Below are 22,028 nucleotides of genomic sequence, written 5' to 3'. Positions count from 1 at the left end.
TCAACTGTGCCTGAAGGATCATCAGCTCGGTGAAGGACGCTCTCTGGGCGGTCCGAAACCTGTTGATCTTCCACCGAAGGAGTTGACCCCAACTGAGTGTTGCAGACTGGCACATTCCAAGGTCCAGGATTACGTGTTGAGGGACTTGCTGAAGCTTGGGGCAGCTGCCGCCAAGGCGCGGTGGGGAAAGACCACTGTGTAACGTTTGCCTACCTAAAGAAGAACAGGGGGCCCACGCAGTCATTTGGGCTCTGCTGATGCCTCAGCTAAATATGTAATCGTACAGACCTGTAAATAGGGATGATTACTCTGTTTCGGTATGCAAAGAAATGGAATGTTTGCATATTTATGGCATGTCCAACTGCACAGTCCATCAAATTATTTTGTGAATAAAGTATATTTTTGAAATTTAAAAAAATCAGAAAACTGAAAGAAAACAACTTGTCAATGTATGTGATCCGGATTGATACCAGACTGCGCTTCTGATTTTTTCCTGATCCACCCATCATACTTGCATCAAACATTGAAAAGTTATCTCTGCTTTCTCTCCACAGGTGCTACCAGGCCTTCCGAGTTTCTCCCAGCAATTTCTGTTTCTTATTTTAAAATACTTGTGTCTTGTTTCTTTGTTAGTGCATGTTAATTTTAAAAAGGGATAATGTTTGAGTTATATGTTAGCAGTTCATGTTTCTTTCTTGCCATTGGTTAAAAAAAACTTGATTACAACAAAGGATTTTCTTGTTAATGAAAATATAGGGTATGCATATTCTTTGAGCTGGAATTCATTAGTTAGGCAACCTTGCTCAACTCAATTGTTTTAATCAGATTTTCCACATTTGTGACAATTCTGGGAATTATGGGGTTCCATTTGCAGCACACTACTGAGGCAGTGACATCACACATTGAAAATAATGTGTTTTCAAATTTAAGTTTATCATAAGCACTAGTGTGATATCTGGCTCATCCATCAAAGTTGTGATCGCTGAATCACATTGAGGCCCTGTCAAGTATCAGCTGGATTTAAAAATGTTCAACTCTTTTTTTAAGTCAATCAACAGCTATATCCTCTATCAATGGAATCACCATCAGCGTCATTACCTTTCTGAGGTGTCTACATTCATTTACGTTTAGCCTTTTGAACATTCCTGGTTTCATCATTACTCCATACCTTTTGAATCCCATTTCAGAAATTCCCTTTCTAAACTGCTTGGCCTTGCCTATTCTTCAACAACTCTCTCAATTTGACCATGCATTTGATCATCTGTTCAAATACTTCTTATCACCTATGTTTTTGATTTTTCTCCATTATGTCATTATGAACAACTTTGCTCCATAATGTGTTCGTGAAGCTCTTTGGGACTGTTCATTACATGAAAGACAATTTATGAGTACAATTTGTTGTTAGATGAGCTGAGGTCAGAAAGGATTCACATAATGTTGAGAGGTAGAAATGGACAGTCTTTGTGATAGCACTGACATGTTATTGGAAGCTTAGCTCAGAATCAATTATTTTTTAATTGCAAATTATACTTTATTCAAAAAAGTCTTTATGTACATACACAGGTACTTGAGCAGTTCTGTACAGTCTTTGCATATCAGGAAAAACAAACCATGAATCTGACGTTCTCTGCAGGAACACTACTTACATAAACTTTAGGCAACAAGAGGGTCTGACAACTGAATACAGCCCCATTGTACTTTGGCAGAAAGAACTCAGATGTTGGTCTTTCCCCCCCTGTGCCTTGGCACCAGCTGCCCCGGGTTTTAGTGCATCCCTCAACACATAGTCCTGAACCTTGTAATGTACTAGGTCAACACTCGGTCGTGATCAAACCTTTGTAGTGGAAGACCAACAAGCTTTGGGCGGATCAAAGAGTCTTTCACCGAGCTTATTGACTGCCAAGCACAGTTGATGTTTGTCTTGTGTGTATCCTGGGGAACGGACTGTAGAGCACAGTCCTGTGTCACAGGATTGCTTAGGACAAACCTTGACAAAAAACATTGCGTCTGTTTACACACCTTCTTTGCATAGGCATATTCCAGAAGGAGAGGTGTGATAGTCTTGGAGTGTTCTGTGGTAACAAAGACAGGCCCATCCTTCGTACTACTGGGACAGGTAGAACCTCACTGTTTAGTGATACTTTATGTTGGCATACTGTAGGTCTGTTTACAGCCTGACAGCAACACACAAAGGTCAAATATGACAGCAACTGTGCAAACAGTTGTCCTCAAAACAGAAAGAAATTGGGAAGAGAATCACTGGGAAACACTGGGACAGAAGAGTGGTTCAGTGTTTAGCACTGCTGCCTCAGAGTGCCAGGAAACCTGGTTCAATTCCAGCCTTGGGCGACTGTCTGTGTGGAGTTTGCATATTCTCCCTGTGCCCCAGTTTCCTCCCACAATCCAAAGATGTGCAGGTTAGGTGAATTGGCCATGTTAAATTGCTCAGTGTTCAAGGACGTGTAGGTTAGCTGTATTAGACAGCAGTAAATATATGATATTAAGGTAGAGGAATGGCTCTTCAAAGGTCAGTCTGGACTTATTGGGCCAAAGGGCCTGTTTCCACACTGTAGGGATTCTATTCTACTCTATCATTACCAATACAGAGAATGATTTTACTATCCCATTAGAAATATGAGATACATTAACGAATTTTGGGAAGATTTGTAACTCAGGTTGAGGTTCTGGATGTAGGTTTTCTCGCTGAGCTGGAAGATTTGTTTTCAGACATTTTATCACCAAATGCAGTCTCCTCTAAATTGGGAAGATTGGACACCTTCTCACAGAGCGCTTTAGAGAACATCTCTGGGAAACCCACACCAATTAACTCCACTACCCCATGGCTGAACATTTCAACTGCCCCTCCCACTCTTGATGTCACAAGGAATTAAGAGCTACGGGGAGAATGCGGGTAAGTGAAGTTGAAAGGCCCATCAGCCATGATTAAATGGCGGATTGGACTCAATGGGCCGAATGCCCTTACTTCCACTCCTATGTCTTATAGTCTGCTGAGGACATGCAGGTCCCGGGCCTCCTCCATCACCACCCGACGCCTGGAGGAAGAATGCCTCATCTTCTGCCTCGGGACACTTCAACCCCAGGGCATCTATGTGGATTTCACCAGTTTATCCATTTCCCCTCGCCCCACCTTACCCAGTTCCAACCTTCCAGCTCATCACTGTCCTCATGACCTATCCTATCTGTCCATCTTCCGTCCCACCTATCTGCACCACCCTCCTCTCCGACCTATCACCTTTACCTTCACCTCCATTCATTACTGAACGCTCGGCTAACTTCTCCCCAGCTTCACCCCCTGTCACATTTATCTCCCCATCCAGAAGCTCCCAGCCACATTCCTCATGAAGGGCTCTGGCCCGAAATGTTGATTTCCCTACTCCTCGGATGCTGCCTGACCTGCTGTGCTTTTCCAGCAACACACTCTCAACTCTGATCTCCAGCACTGTCTCCACAAATTAAAAAGCTGGCCATACCACCAGTGCTTTAGGAGGCTCACTGATGATGTTACCCAGTATGGTGATGAAACATCTGAAATTGAACATTCCAGTTCAGCGAAAAACCTACATCCATACGAGATAAATTCCCAGCATACATATTTTAGCTCTTTAACTGCTGAAAATGTTTGAGTTATTGTGCATTTAAAAAATAATGGATCATGAGATAGCTTCCTCACCCACATGGGTTGAGCACAAAATATTAACTGCCTAAAATTTGGGATGTGAACTCAACTTGTATTTGAATGGCTGGGATCGGATTATTAGATGACCCAGATTGTTCGTGATTACTTGAAATCATAGGCAGCTTTTGATCTTGGAAGTAACACGAACAAACGGTTAAATGTTTATCTGGTGAGGTAAATGACATCGGCCTCATACGGACAGTCGTACAAAGTTGTAGCCTCCCTACCTCTGGCAGTGACAGCGTCAGGGTGGCAGAAATTGACGATAAGGCATTCTGCAAACTAAGCTTTCTTTCCGAAACCATTTCCTCCCTCAACGCGTGTTGCGCAATCTACAAACGAATTGCCGACAAATTTCTCCCAAAGTTGCATTTCAAATGGGAAAGGCGCCCATTCTACGGAAACTAACGAAGATTCTCGAGACCTCACGAGCTCCGCCGATCCCTATTGGCCAGTTTGACCTTTTAGGGCGGGGACGGAGGAAAAAGCTGCATGATCCGCGCATGCGCATTACGTCACACAGGTGCCCCCGTCAGTCTCCGGGGTCAGGGAGAGGGAGGGGCGGAGCGTGCTTTGTACGCATGCTCCTTCCACATCCTCGGCCCACCCCCCTTCCTTCCAGCGGGCCGGCGAGCGCTTTGGGATAGCGCCCCGCCCCCTTCCCGACACTGCCTCCTCGCCCCTGGGCGCAAGCGTGGTCGTGGCGTTGCTTGACAGGGCGGCGCATGCGTAACGGCGGGTTTTGTGGCTGTCATTAAGTCTGGTCTCGGGCATTAAGTGAAGCAGCGGCAGCTGTTTGCCGGACCGTGGGGAGGGAAAGTCCTCCGTGCTTCGGTGTTCCTGGCGTCTCGCTTCAGCACGGTTTCCGTCCAAACCCTCCCCACGTTTTCTTCCTGTCTCTGTCGGCCGCCATGTACCGGTATCTAGGGGAGCTCCTGGCTCGCGGGGCGGCCGCTTCCTCGCCGTCTGCCGGCGAGGGCGGTTTGCAGCGCATCTGCGGCCCGGCTGCGCTGCTCCACTGCCGGCGATACTCCACCGAGCCCTCGGCCGCCCAGCAGCAGGACGACCCGAACTTCTTCACCATGGTGGAGGGGTTTTTCGACCGCGGGGCGAAGATCGTGGAGGACAAGCTGGTGGAGGACTTGCGGACCCGCGAGTCGGACGAGCAGAAGCACAACCGGGTGCGGGGCATCCTGAAGATCATCAAGCCCTGCAACCACGTCCTGTCCATCTCCTTCCCCATCAAGAGGGACAATGGCGAGTGGGAGGTTATCGAGGGCTACCGAGCTCAGCACAGTCAGCACCGGACGCCCTGCAAAGGAGGTAAGGCAAAGCAATGACATTCGTCTGGCCCTTGGCTACCCTGCCGCCCTGTTCCTCTGAGGGTAACTGCAGGCACCCTTACTCCTGTTACCCTGTCCCCCTCAGCAAACATTTCTATATTTGCTAGTCTCTGGGGACTTCTGTAAACTCCACTGTCATCCTGTTTCTCTAGTCCTTGTCGCCCTGTCTCCCTGGGTGTTTCTGCAAAAATCCCTCTCCTCACCCTGCATATTTCTCTGTCCCCTACCTCGTCTTCCCCCACCCCCCCCCCCCATTCGCCTTTCCCCTCCCTCCCCCTCAATCTCCTTCCCATCCCCCCCAATTGTCTCTTCTGTCCAAGTGTAGCCACTTCTGCTCTGCTGCCCTTGGGACAGTTGTGGCCCATCCCTGCCATGGGACAACTGTGGAGACTTGCCATACTGATCCTGTGGAGACAGTTGTGGTTGCTGCTACAACCTGTCCCTCTGTGGAACTGTTGCATGCATCCTTTACCTGGCCAAACTGCCCCTCTGATCACAGCTGTGGCCTCTTGTGCCCATACTGCACTGCCATTCTGAGCACAGCTGCAGGATCCCTGCCCCTTAAAGCTCTATCTCTGTGGGGACAGGTATAGATATCCCTGCCTTATTACCCTGACCCTCTATGGACAGCTGAAGATGCCCTTGCCCTTACTACCCTGTCACTCTGTGGAGTCAGCTACTTATGCTCCTGCCCCTCTATCAAATCCACTGCAAGCACTGCTGCAATTGGAATCTTTAGTTTAACTTATTTATTCAAAATTTTTTTCACTGGAGGAATTGTCCTTGCTACTGAATGCAAGGGTATAGAGTCTGGGCACTGTATTTGCAGAAGAGCATAGTTGTATTTTTAGTATAGTGTATGTAGGGAAAACTGGATGTATCGCAAGGGTAGGCTTAAAATTAGAAAGTTTGACTGTTTGTTTAGGCTTCTAGATTTCCTATTGCACTGTTTGTTTTTGGCAAATTTTTGACCAATTAACTTTTGGAGCTTTAAAGTTGTTTCCATTACTCTGTTCTGATGCATTCAGCCTTATTTGGAATTGACTGTTTTTCAGCTATTAAAATAATTTGGGTATTGTTCCTTCTATAGCCATAAAAGTATGCTGCTCAAGTCATTTGGAATTGATTTCCATTTTCAAAGTCGTTAAACTGCTGACTTGTAAGGCCACATACAGACAGTTGGGGCATATTTTGAACTTTCTTTGTCCCCCACCCAAAATTCTTATTTTCTAACTCCACCTTTCACTAAGCAAAAATGATCCTTAGTGATTTTAATTTTCCCTTGACTCCTCCTATCCCTTCCGTGGCAGAATTTTGTTTTGTGAGCAGTAAGACTGGGTGGTGAACATCAGCTTCCTAAAGTGCAGTCATAGCCACACCCTTGATGTTTAGCACAAATGTTTCCTTTTTATTCTGCCTTTTTTACATGTCAATTTAAATCCCCTTGTAGAGATTCTTGAAATGTTTTCGTCAAACCTGTCCCTGCTGTTTTCTAACTGAATTTTACACCTTGGGTTTTGTCATGTAGAAAGTTTTTTTCATGAATACCCTGTTTCTATCTTCGTTCTAGTACCATTGCAATCCCATAGTGTTGCTGCTTGTCTGAACAACAGCTTTATATTTGTAGGCCCTGCTTGAGTGCCCTTTATTGGGCCTCAATACCTGCTTTCGGATAATGTTAATTTGTATAATTATTCTCTTTTTGCCTACCAGTTTATTGCCAAAATCACTAACTGCAATTTTTTTGAGGAGAAACAAAATAATTTTCCTACCTTCCTCATCTCCCCTTCCCATCTTTCTCCCCCCAAAAATTGATCTTGTTTGCTACACCAGGAACATTTTCTTTCAATTTGACTTCAGCCATTGACCTTACTTTACAAAACTCCCAAGGGTCACTGGACCCGAATTGTTCACTCTGCTTTCTCTCCACGGATGCTGACAGACCTGCAGAGCTTCTCCAGCAATTTTGTTTTTGTCCAAAATCATTGGATTTGGCTTTCCACTGGAGTGCTTAAGATCCAAACTCTGCCTTCTACCTCCCTTGATCCAGGTCAGCAAATGGAAATATAGTTGGATATAGACCTAGATGTGGCCAAACACCCACCAACTGAATGTTGACAACTTTTTCCTGGTAATATCTTTCCCTTGATTGGATTAGAAGTGCAGGGTTCTCCCATCCTCATAGGCTTTAACTTTTATTCTGTTACCAAAAAACTTTCTTCCATCTCCACAACATCACTGACCTATTTCCCTATCCTTCCCTCTACCACTGAAATCAAAGTCAATGCTTCATTCACTTTCATAGTTTGAATACTCCAGTTCTTTACCAATTCTCTTTCAACATATTGAGAAGTTACTTCCACCTGATTACCCTAATTCCATTAACCATCTTGTCCCTTTTTGCAAGCATGATAGTGTGGAAATTTGCATTGATTTCTACTTCATGCCTGCCTCTCTCGCTCCACTGTCAGCTGCTCTTTCTATAACCCTGTAGCTGTTTTTCTCCTGTTTCCCTTATTTAAAAAAAGTTCTTCAAAATCTTCTATGACTGTCCTTTTAGTTTCCCACTCAAAGATCTTGTTTTCAGTTTAGTTCCTCCTTCTGCTTTTCATGGTATCTGTGTACCTTTTGCCCATAGTGTAATGCACTCTGAAATGGAATGCTACATGTAAAGAATGCTTGAATACTAACCCTTGTTTTAAATCTCTTTTAAACCTTGATCCTCTATAGCATTCTCAAGCTTTACAATCCTTACACTGTGCATTTCTCCAATCCTGGCATTTGCATGTTGTGATCTCCATTGCTGCATCATTGGCTGTTTTCAATTGTCAAAGCTGCAAAGTCTTTGAAACCTTTCTCCTCTCTTAACTTCTCATCCATTTAAAATGTCCTTAAGGCAGCCTGTATTGCTAAGTTCATTCAGTCTTAATATCTCTATGCTGAAAAATGTATTGCTGGAAAAGCGCAGCAGGTCAGGCAGCATCCAAGGAGCAGGAGAACCGACGTTTCAGGCATAAGTCCTTTTTCAGGAATGAGGAAGATGTGCCAACCAGGCTAAGATAAAAGGTAGGGAGGAAGGACTTGGGAGGGGCGTTGGGAATGCGATAGGTGGAAGGAGGTTAAGGTGAGGCTGATAGGCTGAAGAGGGGATGGGGGTGGAGATGTCGGGAAGAAGATTGCAGGTCAAGAAGGCGGTGCTGAGTCAGAGTTGGGACTGAGATAAGGTGGGAGAGGGGAAATGAGAAAGCTGGAGAAATCTGCATTCATCCCTTGTGGTTGGAGGGTTCCTAGGCGGAAGATGAGGCTCTCTTCCTCCAGGCGTCATGTTACCGTGGTCTGGCGACGGAGGTGGCCAAGGACCTGCATGTCCTTGGCGGAATGGGAGGGGGAGTTAGTGTTCAGCCACAGGGCGGTTGGGTTGGTTGGTGCAAGTGTTCCAGAGGTGTTCTCTGAAATGTTCCGCAAGTAGGCGGCCTGTCTCCCCAATGTAGAGGAGGCCACATCGTGTGCAGCAGATGCAGTAAATGATGTGTGTAGAGGTGCAGGTGAACTTGTGACGGATATGGAAGGATCCCTTGGGGCCTTGGAGGGAAGTGAGGGGGGAGGTGTGGGCGCAAGTTTTGCATTTCTTGTGGTTGCAGGGGAAGATGCCAGGAGTGGAGGTTAGGTTGGTGGGGGGTGTGGACCTATCGAGGGAGTCACGGAGGGAGTGGTCTTTTCGGAAAGCTGATAGGGGAGCGGAGGGAAATATATCTCTGGTGGTGCGGTCCGTTTGGAGGTGGCGGAAATGACAATGGATGATATAATGTATATGGAGGTTGGTGGGGTGGTAGGTGAGGACTAGTGGGTTTTGTCCTGGTGGCGATTGGTGGGGCAGGGTTCAAGGCAGAGGAGCAGGAAGTGGAGGAGATGCAGTGGAGAGCATCGTCGACCACGTCTGAGGGGAAATTGCGGCCTTTGAAGACGGAGGCCATCTGGGTTGTCTGGTATTGGAATTGGTCCTCCTGGGAGCAGATGCGGTGTAGGCGAAGGAATTGGGAATATGGGATAGCGTTTTTACAGGGGGCAGGGTGGGAGGAGGTGTAATCTAGGTAGCTGTGGGAGTCGGTTGGGTTGGCAGGAAAGGAAGAAGCGGAGGGCTTTGAGGCCTTCGTGATGGGGATGGAGGTGTATAGGACTGGATGTCCATGGTGAAGATAGGGCGTTGGGGGCTGGGGAAGTGAAAATCATGGAGGAGGTGGAGGGCATGGGTGGTGTCCCGAACGTAGGTGGGAAGTTCTTGGACTAAGGGGAACAGGACCATGTCGAAGTATGCGGAGATGAGTTTGGTGGGGCAGGAGCAGGCTGAGACAATGGGTCGGCCGGGGAAGTCAGGTTTGTGGATTTTGGGCAGGAGGTACAAACGGGCGGTGCGGGGTTGTGGGACTGAGGTTGGAGCCGGTGGATGGGAGATCCCCTGAGGTGATGAGGTTATGGATGGTCTGGGAGATGATGGTTTGTTGGTGGGAGGTGGGGTCATGGTCAAGGGGGCGGCAGGAGGTGTCCACGAGCTGGCGTTTAGCCTCAGCAATGTAAAGATCGGTGCGCCAAACTTGCACTGCGCCTCCCTTGTCTGTCGGTTTGATAGTGAGGTTTGGGTTGGAGCGGAGGGAGTGGAGGGCTGCACGTTGCGAGGGTGAGAGGTTGGAGTGGGTAAGAAGGGTGGACAGGTTGAGGCGATTCTCCTGCTCCTTTCCTGATGAAGGGCTTATGCCCAAAACGTCGATTCTCCTGCTCCTTGGTTGCTGCCTGACCTACTGCGCTTTTCCAGCAACACATTTTTCAGCTTTGATCTCCAGCATCTGCAGTCCTCACTTTCTCTTAATATCTCTATGCCATTCTATTAAATGTTGTTGGCTAAAGTCTGAATGGAGCACCTCCAGATGGTTAACAATGAGGCTACCACATAAATGCAGTTTGTTTTCCACATGTTCCAGTTTAGTGCATGTTATTGTGATAGGGTTTGGCTTTCAGTTGATCTTGGTATTCCTAATTTTGAGGCAGCATATTAAACTTAAACGTTTTTGCAAAAAATTACTCTGTTCAAGTCTCTGCAGGAGGTTTGTTAGAAGACAGCACAAGTTTTCTGTTTCTCAGCTATTCCTTGAATCATCAGAAAAGTTAAAAATTTTATCAGAGTACACAAATCCTCAATTTAACTCTGGAATGAGATTAACAGAAAAAATGGACCTGTGTTCAGTAATTAACAACAATGACCTACATCAATTCTCACTATCATACTAGTTTAGCAAAAGATGACATATATTCTTAGTCTTTTCTAACGTTATGTCCATTCAGACTCTTAAACTCATATCCTTGCACAGGAAACATAAGAGACATTGTCCTTTGACATTCAACAGTGTTAACATCACTGCATTCCTCTTTCAACAATGTCAACATCATTGGCGTTACCATTGACCAGAAACTCAACTGGATTCATCACATAAACACAGTAGCTACTAGAGCAGGTCAGAAGCTAGGAACACTGATGAGTAACTGACCTCCTTACTCACCACAGCTTGTCCACATTTACAAGGCACTTGGATAGGCTGGGACTTGTTTTCCTTGGAACATAGGCTGAGGGGTGACCTTGGAGATTTATAAAATCACTGGGGTCCAGGTAAGATGAATGGCCAGGGTCTTTTCCACAGGGTAGGGAGTCTAAAATTAGAGGGCATAGGTTTAAGATGAGCGGGGAAAGATTTAAAAGGGATCCAAGGGGCAACTTCACCACACAGAGGGTGGTGCGTTTATGATCAGAGCTGCCAGAGGAAATGGTAGATGGTAAAATTACAATATTTAAGAGACATTTGGACAGGTACAAGGATAGGAAAGGTTTAGAGGATTATGGCCCAAATGCAGGCAAATAGGAGTAATTCAGTTTAGGAAACCTGGTCAGCATGGATGAATTGGGCCAAAGGGCCTATTTCCATGCTGTATAATTTTATTACAAATAAATAAATTTAGACTATATAAGTAAACAACTGAACTGTCAGTATTTAACATCAGAAATCTGATGCCCTTATAAAACTCCCTCCATACACATGCCAAAAAAAGTGGTAAATATAAGTGGAGGGAAGAAAACTACCAAGGTAGAAGTTCAATAACACCAGTGATCCAGATTTGATGGGTTGCTCCTTTTGTTTCCTAAGTCCTTCCATTCTCTTGCTGTTTCCATCAGGTTCTCGCAGTACTTCACAGGAGGCATAGAGTGACTAGAACATGAATTACAAAGTCTCTTGTTTATTCATTTAAAGCAACAAGTAGGGGAAAATAATCTGGCTTTCTTCAGACTTTAGGTATTTTACAAGAGAAAGATACAACACATACCCTGTTTAGCAGTCTGAATACCCAGGAGTCAGAGTTGCTGTCAAATGGATGACCGTTTTGGCATCTGCAACTAGTCGCAACCAATTCCGAAACCAATCAGTAAGTTCTTGCTGGCCGAATCTTGCTTTCTACACAGCTGAATCACTTACAAACATTACTGTAAAACAGTCTTTTCCCAATTCAGTTCACAATCAAAAATAGAGAATAACAAATAGGCAAATTTTTACCTGTAAAATTTATACAAGTACAATTTCATATTAGATTGCATTTTTGCCATTGCTGGATTCTCAAGACCGCAGAACAATTGCTGCATGAAATGTCGAGCATCTGAAACAATTTATTGACCTCGTGCATCTGACATTTTACTTCAGATGAGATTATAATATTGATCTTCATTCTATGATTCCAGCATATGCAGGGTCGCAGGATTTTTTCCTCGCTGTAAAATCAGAGTGAAAAACACAGGAAGAGGCTATTTGACCCATGCCACTGGTACTCTTTCAAAAAGTCTGCATAGAAGCACTGCACCCATTGGTAGTTTTGTATTGCGACTTTTTTGATTCTACAAGAGAAGAAATTTCCTGATGCTTTGCTTCTTCTAAAGTCTTAAACTAAAAATAACTCCGTTGCTGTGTCCTAATAGCCATGTTTCTTCCCTTTGAGTATTTAATCAGCCCTTTTTCAAGAACTGCTCCTGAATCTTCTGTCAAACCAAGGCAGTGTGTTCTATGCCCTAACTCATTGCATTAAAAATAATTCTCACTTCATCTCTGGTTTTTCTACTTTAAATCTTTGTCCGCTGATAGAAGTAATTTAATCATATTTAATAAGAACACTTCTGGATTTTTAATGTATGTATTTTTGGTGCCCTTAGGTGCATATTAGGAGGCAGCTAACTTTCCTCATTGGAAATTGCTGCAGCTCAGTTGACTTTCTAAAGTGTTATTTTTGAAACATTTTTGCTGTGATAGAACTGTTTGCCAAAATGACATTGAATTTGAATTAATTTGGAATCATCTTCTGCCCACCACGTCCTATTAAGTTATTGAAGAATACACATTAAAAATTCTATCAGTTTGGTATTTCCTGAATATTCAAAGGAAGACATTGTTCTGCAGTGCTAAAAGTAGGAATGAGATTTCTTATCATATGTCAGTAACAGTGCTAGTATTTTTCCAACCACACCATCACAAGTTCAAATCACTTGACTGCCTAATGGTTGATTGTAGCATTATCTGTATCCTTATTTCTTGTTGTAATCTCTCAGATCTTGGAGCATTTCATAAGGTTTGCATTAAATATAAGTGGTGTCAGCTGATCATGGAATACTACATGTAATCGTGGTCCACTTTTTATTTTTTATTTAGTACATTGTGCAGTAATATGGCATTTCAACTTGAAGTTTTTTTTAAACGTTTGGAGATCAATTCAGCGAATAAGGGTGGCAGCTGTATAAAGTAAGTAAGTCCCTGCAGTATGCCGACTCTCTCTTCGAATTGGGTGCAGCAAACAATGTTCCTTTGGACATTTTCCTTCAAAAGGAACAAAAGCAGAGCTGCCTTCAAAGCATTTAACTAGAGATTGTTGCATTGCTTACTGTTCCTGAGAAGTCGTGCCAACCTCAACAATGCAAAAGTTCATTACTTATTGAATCAGCAAACTTTCTGTACAAGCTTTCCTGCTGGTTCTGAACAAGTGTCAGACTGGACTCAAAACATTAGCTGTTGGTTTTCTCCAGCACTTTGTTTTTATTTCAGTTTTCCAGCATCTATGGTAGCTTACTATTTTTTCCCTTAGGGTGTGGTTTACGTTATGTCTTTTGTCATTAGGTGGCATCATCCATGAATTTGCAGAAAGTTGACCATTCTGCAATTTGAATAGTTATTGCTTCAATATACTTCACAGGTGAGCAATAAGTTGAAAAAGTTAACATCGATTCAGAGTTTAGAAGTAATTGAGAGCTTGGTCAGAGGTAAGATGTAGGGAAGGCCAGAAGCATAAACCAAAGTCTGGGCACACTTGGGCGTAGTGTTGTTAGCAGCCTATCCATGCTTGTGTTTTATTAATCTAGCTGGAATATTACATGCACCATTTCAGTGTTTTATTTAGTCAGCTCACAGGAAAACATAAAATTATAGTATATGCAATGCTCTTAGTGAATCTAGAAAGCTTAATTTGAGGTTTCAGTATATTACACAAGTTCAGTGCATCCACAGTTGAAATTGATCAATGCATGAGCAACTTTGGTTTGATTTTTAACTTGAAGGATTGAATGGCTTACTTTAGTGCATATATTTCTTTGATCTACTTCATGCATCAGAATGTTCTTTTTAATTTCAGGTTTAAGCATCTTTCTGATACTTTCTCCAGGATTCCATCTAATATCTCCTGACTAGATAGAGAGAACAAATCTTTTCCACTTAACAGTCGATCTTCACAAGCTTCCTAATATTACTCCAGCATGGCAGTAGCCCAAATTACTACTTGTGTGATATAAGATAAGAATTACAACAATGTTAGATACACAGATATTACTTAAACAGTTACTTCATTTAATTTTCATCAGCTCCAAAAGACCCTGAAGATGCTGTTCACACTTTCTATAGCCCTTTATTAAACAAAGCCATCTCTACACCCCTATCCACCCTTTCTTTAAAAAAAAACAGTATCAAGGTAATTTTAAGAGTAAGATTTCCAATTTTTTTTATCAGCAAACTCACACCAATACACCTGCTGTCAGTGTGAAGATGCCCTTTCTTGCCCAAGTGTCATTCTGGTTCTTCATTAGTCTTGAGCATCCTGTACTGTCCAACTAGTCAATGGATTAGACCATTATTGTTTGTGGAGTTGTCCTCCATTAAATGAGATTTTTGTATGAAACATGGATTGGTTCAGAAATGCAAATTCATTACAGAAATATTGCAGTTATGTGAATGGAACCAGTGCGTTCAAAAATACTTTCCCTTCTCCATCTTTTCCATTCTTTTACTGAGGATTGTCTTATTGGGAACAATTAAAATTTATTGCCCTAAGTAGGAAATTTAAGTGGTGTTTGTGAAGTTATAATGCTACTTCGAAGTTAATTTGTCCCAGCAAGATCAAGATCGTCTTTACTAATCTGTTCAGATGGGTTATTGCTCCATACTGTGTGTTTGCTAGAATATGACATTTTGGTTAATGATTAGCCATTTTTAAACTCTGACCTGTCATTGATGTGACAGAATTGCTTGTCCTTCATTTTTTTTGATGAGCTAAGGTTAAGGACAGTCACATGAGCTTAGAAGCAGCTTTCATTTATACAATATTACATTCTTAATTGTCTTTTTATTTCTGTTGGAATAGTTTCATGACATCCTTACATGGAATATATGGCTGTTATTGTGATTCTTGCAGTTTAGTCTGTCCTTGTATTAAATGAGGGACCCATATTTCAGTAATATTTTCAATGTCCTTGGACCATCCCAGAATTATTTTTAAATACTTACTATTGAAATTTATTTCCTGTTTTAGGAACATGTTCACGTGCAACATTGCTTACCTCAGTAATTTTCTAAAAGTCTGTTGTCTCACAACATTCATCGCTTAATTTGGCTGCCACTAGCAATGCCCTGCTATTTATCGACGATTCCTAATTGCCTATGTGGTGAAAGTATTGCTTCAGCTGCAGCATTAGGCAGGGATTTCCAGGATTTGATTGTGATAGTGAAGGAGTACCAATACATAATCCAGACTTATTATATAATAATGAGTATGAATTATATGAAGAAAACTTGCAAATGGTTTTACCCTGTACCTGATGTCCTCATCCTTGTTGCAATTACAAGATTAGGAGATGCTGTCAAAGAAGCTTTGGCATATTGCTGTAGAACATGTTACCCATATACATGCTGTGAGCCAGGAATGCTGTGTACGTTTCTAAGGTCATGAATAGATGTCAGTCAAAAATCCTCCTGGATTCTATTAAGCTGCTATAAGGTTGTTGCATTAATTCATGCCACTGGTGAGCATTCCATCGCATTTCTGACACAATCCTTGGGTATATTTAAGGCTGAGAGAGGTTCTTGATCAGTGGAGGAATGGAGGGCCATGAAGCAATTGCAAGAAAATAAGGAGATTCATAGCAAGCTCAAAGGGCCAAACAACCTACTCCTATTTGTTATGGTATTATTTTTGTAACTAGCTGACTCAATGGCAGTCAGGGAATTCAAATTCCGAGTCCTACAGTATGGAGACAGGCCCTTTGGCCGAAACTGGATCATGCTGACCAAATGTCTGTCCACGTTAACCCCATTTCCCTGCATTTGACCCCGTTTCCCTGCATCCTTTCCTATCCATGTGTTTGTCCAAATGCCTTTTTAAATGTTGATAATGTACCCACCTCAATCACTTTGGCAGCTCATTCCATAAGCACACCACACTCTGCGTTTTTTTTTTAAAAAGTTGCCCTTCAGGTTCTCTTTTATTCTGTCTGCTCTAACCTTAAACTGATGCCTTCTAGTATTTGACTCCCCAACCCTGGGAAAAAGTCTGAGCGCATCCACCCTATCCATGCCTCATGATCTTGTATACCTCAAAAAGGTTCCCCCCCCCCCCCCCCCCCCCCCCCCAAGTCTCCTACGCTGTAAAGAAAAAAGCCTGGCTTGTCCAACTTCCTTCTATAACTCCGTAACTCCGACACTTAAGTCCAGGCAACATCCTTGTAATTTTCTTCACTCTTCCCAGTATAATAACATGCTTCCTATAAGAAGGTGACCAAAACTGAACATAATATTCCAAGTGCAGCCTTACCAATGTCCTGTACAACTGCAAAGTAAATTCCAGCTTTTACACTCAATGCCCTGACTGAAGGTCAGTGTGCTAAAAGCCTCCTTCAATGCACTGTGTATTTGTGATTCCACTCTGAGAACTGTGCACCTGGACTCCAAGGTCCCTCTTCCACTAAAGTCCTTAATGCCCTACCATTCACTATTGTGACAATGCTGCTCCTTTTAACAAGGTTATGGTGTCCTTGCCTTTTTTCCCCAATGAGCTCATAACGGGAACAGACTGAAAAGTTGGGGTTGAAGGGTTTCAGGGCCAACTTGATTTTAGCTAATAGCCTTCTGCCTGAGGCAGTGTCTTTCAAGTTTTGAAAAAAAATATTTGGTCAATGAAAGGGGAGTGACCAGTTCTCCCAGCTCAGCTTTTCTCTGGTTTGAAAAAGCTGCTAGTCCACAAAGAAGCAGACTGATATTGTCCCTCGCCGTCTCCATGTTTGTGACCATTTATATGGGGATTGTTGCAAGTATTTGGAACAGCATTACATTGGGATGATCTGGGTTTTCGGATAAGTTCTATATTTGGTTCTCTTTTTGTTTGTTTCACTCAATCTTGTAAATTTCTGTTTTGTTTAAAACTAAGTGAGTTGGCCAGCTGCATCACTCCTGGAATATCTGCATCACATCTTAAAACAACTAGCAAAGTTATGATCTGGGCCACTTTCTTGGATGTCTTGAGGGGGTCTAACTTTGTCCATGAAACTCTGACCTTGATTTGACTTTCCAAAATGCAAAATTTCACATTTATCTATATTAAACTCCATTTGCAATGTCTCAGCCCACTTCCCCAGCTGATCATGGTCCTGCTGCAATTTCTGGCAACCTTCCTCACTGTCCACCATACAGCCTATTCTAGTGTCTTCAGCAAACTTAGTAATAATGCCTTGTATGTTTTCATCCAAATTATTGCTGTAGATAACAAACAGCAATGGACCCAGTATTGACCCCTGAGGCATTCCATTAGTCACAGACCTCTCGTCCAAGAAGCATCCTTCCACTCTGCTTCCGACCATCAAGCCAATTTTGCATCCAATTTGCCAGCTCCCCCTGGATTCCATGCAACCCAACCTTCCAGATCATCTTACAATGTGGAACCTTATGTTCAAAGAACTCTAACAAATATGCAAGGCATGATCTCCCACTCAAAGCCATACTGATTGCTCATAATCAAACCTTGCTGTTCCAAATGCATATACATTTTATTCCTCAGGATCTTCATAAGTAACTTACCCACCACAGATGTTAAGTTTACTGGTCTGTAGTTCCCAAGCACTTTGCAGCTCTTAAATAATAGCACAACATTCGCTACCCTCCAGTCTTCCAGAATCTCACGTGTTGCTAGCAATGGTGCAAATATATCAGCCAGGACCCCACAATTTCTTTAGCCTCTTGTAGTGTTCTTAGAAATATCTGGTCAGAACTGAGATTTTTCCACCTTCATAGTTTCTAATACATCCAACGCCGCCACCACCACTGTGATATGGATGTGTCCGCAAGATATCACACTAACTTCCCCAAGTCGTCTGATCTTTCTTTGTGGTAAACATAGGAGCAATATTCATTAGGACCTCACCAGTCTCCTGCATTTCCACGCATGCATGTCCATTCTGATCCTTGAGGGTTTGTATATTCTCTCTAGTTATTCTTTTTCTTAAAGAACCTCTTTGGATTCACCCTAATCTTCTCAGCCAAATGTTATCTTGTGTCTCCTTTTGGCCCTCCTGATTTCCTTTAGTTAACTCCTGTATTCCTGCGTACTTCTAGGGATTCTCTTGATTCCAGCTGCCTGTACCTGAGACATACTACTTTTTTTCAGGTCAAAGCCTCAATATCTCTTGTCATCCAGGGTTTCTATTCCTGTCATCCTTGCCCTTCACCCTCACAAGAATGTATAGACGTTGAACTCTAGCTATCTCACTTTTTTAAAGGCCTCCCACTTGCCAGATGTCCCTTTACCTGCAAACAAACTACTCCAAGCAACTCTGCAAGCTCCTGTCTAATTCCATCAAAATTTGCCTTGCCCCAATTTAGCACTAGAACCTGTCAATCAATTTTATTCCTCTCCATGACTATTTTAAAATTAATAGAACTATGGTCACTAGTCACAAAGTGCTCCCTACTGTCTCCTCTGTTCTGCCCTATTTCTCAAGAGTAGGTTGAGTTTTTTCCCCTTTGAGTAGGACCTTGTATATACTGCTTGAGGAAACTTTCCTGAACGCACTTAACAAATTTCTTCCCAACTAAGCCTTCAATGCTCTGGCAGTCCCAGCCTACGTTAGGGAAATTAAAATCCTCTACTCTGACAACCCTATTACTCCTGCAGGTTTCCCCAGTCTCCCTACATGTTTTTTCCTCTAATTGCTGTTGACTGTTTGGTGGTCTATAGTACAACCCCAAAAACCTTACTATCCCCTCCTTATAGACAATAGGTGCAGAGTAGGCCATTCTGCCCTTCGAGCCTGCACCACCATTCTATATGATCAAGGCTGATCAGTATCCTGTTCCTGCCTTATCTCCATAACCCTTGATTCCATTATCCTTGAGAGCTCTATCCAACTCTTTCATAACTGAATCCAGAGACTGGGCCTCCACTGCCCTCTGGGGCAGAGCATTCTACACAGCCACCACTCTCTGGGTAAAGAAGTTTCTCCTCATCTCTGTCCTAAATGGTCTACCCTGTATTTTTAAGCTGTGTCCTCTGGTTCGGCACTCACCCATCAGCGGAAACATGTTTCCTGCCTCCAGAGCGTCCAATCCTTTAATAATCTTATGTCTCAATCAAATCCCCTCTCAGTCTTCTAAACTCGAGGATATACAAGCCCAGTCGCTCCAATCTTTCAGCGTAAGGTAGTCCCACCATTCCAGGAATTGACCTCGTGAACCTACGCTGCACTCCCTCAATAGCCAGAATGTCTTTCCTCAAATTTGGAGACCAGAACTGCCCACAATACTCCAGGTATGGTCTCACCAGGGCCCTGTACAGCTGCAGAAGAACCTTGTTTTTACCTAGAAGCAAAAATGTCTGCAGATACTGGAAACCAGATTCTGGATTAGTGGTGCTGGAAGAGCACAGCAGTTCAGGCAGCATCCAAGGAGCTGGATGCTGCCTTTTTGCTTCTATACTCAATCCCTCTTATTATAAAGGCCAGCATGCTATTAGCCTTCTTCACTACCTGCTGTACCTGCATGCTTATCTTTATTGACTGGTGTACAAGAACACCCAGATCTCTTTGTACTGCCGCTTTACCTAAATTGATTCCATTTAGGTAGTAAGCTGCCTTCCTGTTCTTACCACCAAAGTGGATAACCATACATTTATCCACATTAAACTGCATCTGCCATGCATTTGACCACTTACCTAACCTGTCCAAGTCACCCTGTAATCTCTTAACATCTTCCTCACATTTCACCCTGCCACACAGCTTCGTATCATCAGCAAATTTGCTAATGTTATTACTAATACCATCTTCTATATCATTAATATATTGTAAAAAGCTGCGGTCCCAGCACTGATCCCTGCAGTACCCCACTGGTCATTGCCTGCCATTCTGAAATGGAGCCGTTTATCACTACTTTGTTTCCTATCAGCCAACCAACTTTCGATCCAAGTTAGTACTTTGCCTCCAATACCATGCACCCTAATTTTGCTCACTGACCTCCTATGTGGAACTTTATCAAAAGCTTTCTGAAAGTCCAGGTACATTACATCTACTGGATCTCCCTCGTCCATCTTCAGAGTTACATCCTCAAATAATTCCAGAAGATTAGTCAAGCATGATTTCCCCTTCATAAATCCATGCTAACTCTGACCTGTCCTGTTACTACTATCCAGCTATTTTTTAGCTTCATTCACAAAACCTCAGTGGATGATCCTTCAGTTATTTACTGCTGCGATACTCATCTTAATCACAAATGCAACTCTCTCTCCCCCTCCCACTTCCTCTGTCCTGCCTAAAGCATGTGTTCCTGGTACATTAAGATGCCAGTCCTGTCCCACCCTTAGCCATGTTTCTGTAATGGCTATAATATCCCAGTCCCACATACCTATCCATGCCATGAGGTTTTCATCAGCCTGTTGAAATGTGAGTTGGATTATTTGGAGGTGATTATTTTAGTAACATGGCCAACTAGACTACATTGCACAGCACTTCCAGTCTTTGTTCTATTTGCCATCCTGTAAGTCATGCTACTTGAATCATATTCCTATTTACAAAAGTATCTAAAACAACAAAGATTTGAGTCTGTTGGCATAAGATCCTTATGTTTTATTGGCGGCATTGTAATGCTCTTTTATAAAGGACATCTCTTTCATGGATTGCAAAATACAGAATTAAAAGGAGTGAGCATGCTTTTTTAAATTTGAGATTAAGATGTTACCACTGTTATGTCGTCAGGTTATGGAGAGGTGCAAACTCCCTTACCAGTCAGGGCACGTGGATTGGGTGCCCAACTTAAATGACATGCCCGTTTTTCTGATTGCCAGAACAAATACACTTCTGCTCTACAAAGTTAGTGTTGAAAGAGAGGGGTTGGTTGTGTTACTATGGGTACTGGAGGATAAAGAAAAACAGTATTTGCTACCAGATGTGAAGAACTGAGTAATGTCAGAAGAATGTGAATTGGGGGAGGAAAAATTGAAGCTTGTTTACGTGAATATTGAGTAATTGAATGCAATCCAGAAAAGCTGCTTCTGGCAAAGGACTGAGCAGACAGAGGATTCAAACTTTTTTTACCCTGGGCGTGTATAGTGGTTTTTTCCCCTTGAATTGTTCATCTGATTGTGCTGGAAGTCGGCCAAGAATCTCCAAAGACTTAGAGACTTCTGTTTATTAAAAAAATGTACAGTTTCGTTTTTGGTTTTTTAGTCCACAAGCACCTATTTTTAACACACGAAAGTGAAGTTTGCTGGAGACATTCTGTAGACATTCACCAGTAGAGCTTTCAAGTTGGGAAAAATTCCATTCACTTTTATTGGAAACTTGCAAACCTACTTTTATCAAAAATTGTGTTCTTGACTATGACAGTGAGAGCTTTAATGGTCCCAGACAACTTTTTGTTTGAATGGCGTTAATGAAAGTAGCTCAGACAGAATGTCAGGGATGCAACTTTATTAAAACATCTCTCTGCTTCTGTTGTGAAACTGAATTAACCTTTTTATTGCTATTAGAAGACCACCTGGACAATTTCCCACAAAACCCTGAGCCACTCTTCAATCATCCTTTCCAAAACTACCTTCAACCTTAAACGTGACCATTTTTTAATCTTCTCCCTCCTGTCCATCCAGGACCTAAACACTCCATCCAGGACCTAAACACTCCTTCCAGGTGACAAAACTGTTCATTTGCACTTCCAAGTTAGTATACTGCGCTTGCTCACAATACAGTTTTCTTGCACAGACACTAAACATTGATTTCATAATCACTAAACATGATTCAATCCACAAATGGGACTTTGAGCTTCTGGTGTCTCACCATTTTTTAAAACTGCCTCCTACTGATCTAATGAAGTACAAGCAATAGCACTTCACTTGTTGATGGAGTATACTGCTCAGTGTTGAGTGCAGAACACTGCAAACATCTCTTGGTTATAACCAGTGCTCTCACTTTGCTCAGCTATTGATCATGATGCTGCTATTGCACTTTGCATTTTCTTGCACTCCTTTTTTTTATTTGAACTATCTAGCATCATGATTTAACTCGCGAAGTCGTTTCTTTCATTTATTTTTATTTCCAGCTTTCCACCCCACAGAGTTTGCCAGCGTTCTTTTTCTCATCCCTTTCAGCTCTTTTTTTTAACTTTAGT

The 22,028-nt window shown here is 42.8% G+C and overlaps 2 protein-coding genes across 2 annotated transcripts in view; one reads left to right on the top strand and one right to left on the bottom strand.

Annotated features, from left to right (window-relative positions):
* shld2 (shieldin complex subunit 2) overlaps window positions 1–4,089 on the bottom strand; it is a 97,358-nt gene extending 93,269 nt beyond the window's left edge. The window contains exon 1 of the mRNA XM_060854292.1: window positions 3,925–4,089. The gene's annotated coding sequence lies outside the window, so the exon portion shown is untranslated. The remainder of the gene's footprint in view (window positions 1–3,924) is intronic.
* A 347-nt stretch (window positions 4,090–4,436) lies between these two features.
* Window positions 4,437–22,028, top strand: part of LOC132835076 (glutamate dehydrogenase, mitochondrial) — an 86,034-nt gene continuing 68,442 nt past the window's right edge. Inside the window, exon 1 of the mRNA XM_060854359.1 lies at window positions 4,437–5,020. Coding sequence (XP_060710342.1) covers window positions 4,609–5,020 — 412 coding nt within the window. The 5' untranslated portion in view covers window positions 4,437–4,608. The remainder of the gene's footprint in view (window positions 5,021–22,028) is intronic.

This window comes from Hemiscyllium ocellatum, chromosome 43 (genome assembly GCF_020745735.1).
Source record: "Hemiscyllium ocellatum isolate sHemOce1 chromosome 43, sHemOce1.pat.X.cur, whole genome shotgun sequence".
NCBI classification, from domain to species: Eukaryota; Metazoa; Chordata; class Chondrichthyes; order Orectolobiformes; family Hemiscylliidae; genus Hemiscyllium; species Hemiscyllium ocellatum.
This window is presented reverse-complemented; position numbering and strand designations above follow the sequence as displayed.